Source organism: Rosa rugosa, chromosome 1 (assembly GCF_958449725.1).
Source record: "Rosa rugosa chromosome 1, drRosRugo1.1, whole genome shotgun sequence".
NCBI lineage: Eukaryota > Viridiplantae > Streptophyta > Magnoliopsida > Rosales > Rosaceae > Rosa > Rosa rugosa.
In genome coordinates, this window is record NC_084820.1 from 46,423,363 (window position 1) to 46,429,238 (window position 5,876).

General features: G+C 40.6%; 1 protein-coding gene across 1 annotated transcript; it reads right to left on the bottom strand.

The window, feature by feature from the left end:
- Nucleotides 1–393: 393 nt before the first annotated feature.
- LOC133738901 (uncharacterized) lies at nucleotides 394–2,514 on the bottom strand. The gene has a single exon (XM_062166582.1). The coding sequence runs from the start codon at nucleotides 2,426–2,428 to the stop codon at nucleotides 518–520; it is 1,911 nt and encodes a 636-aa protein (XP_062022566.1). The 5' UTR covers nucleotides 2,429–2,514; the 3' UTR covers nucleotides 394–517.
- Between the last annotated feature and the right edge of the window lie 3,362 nt (nucleotides 2,515–5,876).

Sequence of the window (5,876 nt, forward strand, 5' to 3'; positions counted from 1 at the left end):
ATCCTTCAAGCAAAACTACATTACCTTCGATATGCCCGCTAACATGTATGATAATGCTAACTGGATTTCGGTGTACTAGGTCACATGATGACGCATCTAAACATTGAATAATGCTATGAAGGCCAAATGGTGCTAATTGTAATTGTCTTTTTCTTTTTTCAATTTTCATTACGCTATAATTGATCGTCCTTGAGTTGAATATTAAGCACTATTAATTGCTTAAGTTGCTTTAATTGGTATCTGAAAGTTCACCAATTACCAAAGAAAGTTATGGCTACTAGCCAATTGTGATTGAAACACAATAAAGGGATGAATGACAAGAGCATACATGCAGCCTTTACAGGAAATTCATGCTAAGAAGACATACAACCACAATGGCGAACTCAACAGAGATGGAACAAAAACAAATTTTTTCATTTTAATTATTTCAATTGTTTCTTCTACACACTTTAACAAAATGGAAAAAGAAAAAGAAATTATTGCTGATTGGCTTCTACCCTAGAGCATAGAGACTCTATCAGTCCAGGACAACCAGCTTCTGATACTCAGGGCCAGAGATAGCCAATTCCATGGTCAGGTCCGGGCGGATTTCCCCATCGTAATCCAGGAACAACTTGAGCAAGTTCTTGGAGAAGCCACTCAACAAAGCCACCCCAGGTTGAGTCCCTGGCACAGGAGTAGACCTCGAGTCCCTCAGATTCCAAAACACTATCTGTGGCACAGCATCCCCATACCCCTTCTCCCTATACTTTCTTTGAATCACCTGATAATCAGTCTCCCATCTATTCGACGAGGCCTGATCAAACTCCATGTCACTGAACACAAAAATCCTCTTGATCATATTTTCCGGCTTCAACTTTCCATTAACCGCCACCTGGAGAAGCAAATCAAACACCTTCTGAAAATCAGTGTTCATCCCCCACTCCATCCTCGTTATAAAATCGGTCCTGGACTGGAGACTTCCACCTAGGATTAAATGTAGTTGAGGGTTCTGACTGAAGGTGATCACCTTCCCTTTCCATGGCTCATCACACAGCTCAGACACCAAAAGCCCCAAAGCCACACACACCTCCATTGGCTCTCCAAACATGCTTCCGGACACGTCACACACAGCCAAGCAATTCTTCATCTTCCCCAACTTCAACATATCCTCTACCATTCTCTGCCACTGAAGCTCGGCCACTTGGCCGCCATCACTGTCCCTCAGAGAGGCTATGATCTCGTGCGGCAGCAGAGCACCGGCAGCAATCTTGGACTTGCCGGCCTGCACATTCTCCAAGTACTTTTTGAACCTCTCTTCATCATGCTTGAAGAACTTCTCCTTGTAAAGCTTCATGGCCAACGAGGCGACTCGATTATAAGGAATCGAATTCCAGTCATTGGCTCCAATATAAACCTCAGGCAACTCCAAAACCTTCCTCAGCGGCACAAGAATCTCCTTCCTCAGCCGGTCTCGGACTCTGTAAACATAATGAGCCTCCTCGATTCCTTGATATTCCGGATACGATTCCCTAGGGAAAACGTTCCTTGCTATGCTTTCACATAGCAATGTTGCCTTATCAAACGAGGAATCGATAGAAGGGCACCACTTGGCTGCCAAGCTGATCTTCTTGTACTGATTGGCCTTGAGATTCTCGACATCGGACTTCAAACACTCGGCGAAAAGATCCGAAACCCGGTCATATAAAAACCGGTAATCCTGGTCTCGCTGGTACCACTCAACGGCCTTCTTGGCCATCTCCATAGTCTTCTGATGCCTCAATGCGCTGATATTTGCCCTTTCCGATTTTACCCTCTCTGCCGCCTTGGCTTTTCTGGCCTCTTTCGGCTCCTGCCTGGTTACTCCGAGGCTCTTGGTTTTCGCCGACTTGGCCGCCTTGCCTCTCGGGGAGGCCCTTCTCCCGATGGAGTGTTTTCTCTGTTGCCACTCTTCCTTTTGGGTCTTTCGGACGTCGTGGCCTTCTAGAAGGCGGTAGAGAATCTCCGGGAGGTCCTTGAAGTAGCCGAACTCGGCGAGGGAAGCGACGTTGCATGCTAGGGTTTTGGGGTGGTGCTGGTGGAGCCAGAGCGCCGCCGTGTAGAACCCTTCTTTGTCGGACTTTCCGGTGCCGCGTACCCCGCGGAGGTTGCAGATGAGCTTGAGGGTGGTTAGGGCGTCGTGGGCCCAGGCGAGAGGGAGCTGCTGGTGGAGATAGGATGCCGGAGTGTTCGGTACGACGTGGAAGAAGAGATCGAGGCAAGGGTTGCCGGAGGAGAGGAATGTGGCGGAGTCGTTCTCGGTGAAGCCCATCGGGGGTTTAGGGGTGGGCTTGTTGAGGTTGTTGAAATCGGCGATCATGGAATCGATGAAGGGGTCGCCGGAAGCAGGTTCGGGTTGGGTGGTGGATCGGTTGATCTGTGGAGGACCGAGAAGACTTGGAGGAGCCATGACTGGGAGTGTTTGTGGGTTTAGCGACTTTAGGGTTTTGAGAAGTATAACGATTTGGGGCGAAAAGTCGAAAACAATCGGGAGGTTTGGATCAGGGGAGCGTGAGGTAGCTATTTATACGGGATGCCGAGGTAGATATACTTGGGCACCAAGCCACCAAGGATTTTGTTGCGCGGTCGTTTTTTTTTTAACAAATTACATTTAAGTTATTGACAAAAGATGACTTTACAAATAAATCATCTAAAGATTGAATTAAACATATAAGGACTAAATCTTACAAATAAGGACAATGTGCTCTCCACTTGCCACATGTCATGAGTTAATTTACTTTTTTATCCTTAACTACTTCTTTTAACTTCTAATCATTTTATAAAGATCAAATCTTACAAGTAAGGACAATCTGCTCTCCACTTGCCTCATGCCATGAGTTAATTTACTTTTTTACCCTTAACTACTTCTTTTGACTTCTAATTCCCTTATATTACTTTTTTTTTTTTCTGAGAATAATTCTTTATGTTACTTTTATTTCCTTGATAATAATCCATTTATGTTACTTCACAAAATCTCACTCTCTTACTACTCTCATCTCATCATCTAATCCTGCTACTGCACTCATACTCGTCCAGTTCTGCTACTTGTTTTCTGCTACTGCACTCGTCATCGCCCAATCCTGCTACTGTATTCGTCCAATCCTGCTACTGCACTCATACTCGTCCAGTTCTGCTACTGCACTCGTCATCGCCCAATCTTGCTACTGTACTCGTCCAGTTCTGCTACTTGTTTTCTGCTACTGCACTCGTCATCGCCCAATCCTGCTACTGTACTCGTCCAATCCTGCTACTGCACTCATACTCGTCCAGTTCTGCTACTTGTTTTCTGCTACTGCACTCATACTCGTCCAGTTCTGCTACTGCACTTGTCCAATCCTGCTACTGCCCTCGCTGCACTCATACTCGTTCAGTTCTACTACTACACAGTAGCACATAATAACAATAAACTGCAGAAAGAAACTTCAATTAAACACAGTAGCAGGTACATAACAATAATAAACTACACAAATAAACTTCAAATAAAATGCACACAAATAAACATCAAATAAACTGCACACAGTAGCACATAACAAAAATAAACTGCAGAAAGAAACTTCAAATAAACTGCACACAGTAGCACATAACAATAATAAACTGCACAAATAAACATCAAATAAACTGCACACAGAAGCACATAACAATAATAAACTGCAGAAAGAAACTTCAAATAAACTGCACACAGTAGCACATAACAATAATAAACTGCACACAGTAGCACATAACAACAATAAACTGAACACAGTAGCACATAACAACAATAAACTGCAGAAAGAAATTTCAATTGAACACAGTAGCACATAACAACAATAACACAGTAGCACAGTAGCACAAATGCAAGAATAACACAGTAGCACATAACAACAATAAACTGAACACAGTAGCACAACTACTGCACTACTTTTGTCTGAGAACAACAAGTCTTTCAAAAAAAATCTGAAATGCAACTATAATACCACCATCACAAGCAAAAGCACAACTACTCCAAACCAACAGCTATTATCTGAAGTCCCAACAAGTGACACCACATTTTAAGTATAACCCCACCACAAGCAAAAGCAAACTCAAGTAAGCATCAGAAAAAAACCGACTTATCTACAAACCAAACAAACCCAAATATCATTTCCAGCTTCTCTGCACAAACGAGATGCTGAAGACTATAATTTATGCTGCTACTGTATGTGCCAAAGTTAGTGTGTCAAAGTCTCAAATTACAAGACTCAGTAAACATATAACAAGACCTTTGATCAACCACAGCTGACTCCAATAATTACTCCTAAAACTTGAACATGAGATCACACCACAGACTCGAGTTCAACCCATATTTAGCAGATTACGTGCTTAACCGAAATTAAAAAAAAAAAAAAAAACACAAGCAGCTAAACTATTTAGGACAAACTATCATCCAAAACTAAATTGATGCAGCAAACTAAACTGCTTTTAGAAATCATATTCCTTCATCTACAAATCTAAACTACAGTTCGTTTTGTAACAAAAAAAAACTACAGTTCATTCAACTTTTCTTTTTCTTATTAAAAACAGAACTCTTTGAATCCCAGAAAATAGCCAAACTAACAATTAAATTCTCATTCTCATAAATCCCATATCCCATCTCATAAAACCTCTCAATTCATCCTTAACAACAAGTTGCAACCACAAACTAAACATTAGTGATAGCCCAAAATCAACAGCAACTGACCAATTCCTCATCGGATTTCAGAAATTTGATGTTCCTGGCCGTCGATTCAGTTGATCTTCACTGATCGAAACCAATCAGAGCTTCTCGCAGATCACAACCAAGTCGGAATCATCCGAAACGAGGCGATCATCATCAGCAGCGACGCCGCCATCCCTCTGTTCCTGTCGCCGGCGTAAGAGCGCTTGGACGAGGCGGACTTCTTTGATGCCTTGAGGAGACGATGCGGGAGCTCATCGCCAGCTTACGGTACTTTGCACATCAGACCTCTGTTTTGGGGTTATTCTATCCTACAGTGGCGTCATTGTAATATTAACAAAAAATTGTTCAAATTTGTAATTGCGGATGAAACACCAGGAATTAAGCCTGCTTTATTTTCTTTGGGCCCGGGCTCCTTGTCCATATTTGTATAAAACTTACAAAAGGTGGGTTTTCTGTTTTTCAATCTTTGGTCTGTTACTTATATGTAATTTTCTATTTTTTTTTTTCCTTGATTCTTATCCTTTTCTTATAGAGAAATTTTATTAACAAATTACATATAAGTTATTGACAAAAGATGACTTAACAAATACATCCACTAAAGATTGAATTAAACATATAAGGACTAAATCTTACAAATAAGGACAATGTGCTCTCCACTTGCCACATGTCATGAGTTAATTTACTTTTTTATCCTTAACTACTTCTTTTGACTTCTAATCTCTTTACAAGGATTAAATTTTACAAATAAGGACAATCTACTCTCCACTTGCCACATGTCATGATTTAATTTATTTTCTTATCTTTAACTATTTTTTTTTTACTTTTAATCCCTTTATATTACTTTTTTTTTTTTTAGAATAATCAATTTATGTTATTTATTTTTTTCTGAGAATAATTCATTTATGTTACTTTTTTTTTTCTGAGAACAATTTGTTTATGTTACTTTTTCTTTTTTTAAGAACAATCCGTTTATGTTACTCTTTTTTTTTTTTGAGAATAATCCATTTATGTTAAATTTTTTTCTTCTGAGAACAATCCGTTTATTTTACTCTTTTTTTTTCTTGAGAATAATCCCTTTATGTTACTTCACAAAACCTCACTCTCCTACTACTCTTATCTCATCGCCTAATCCTGTTACTGCACTCATACTCGTCCAGTTCTGCTACTGCACTCGTGATCGCCT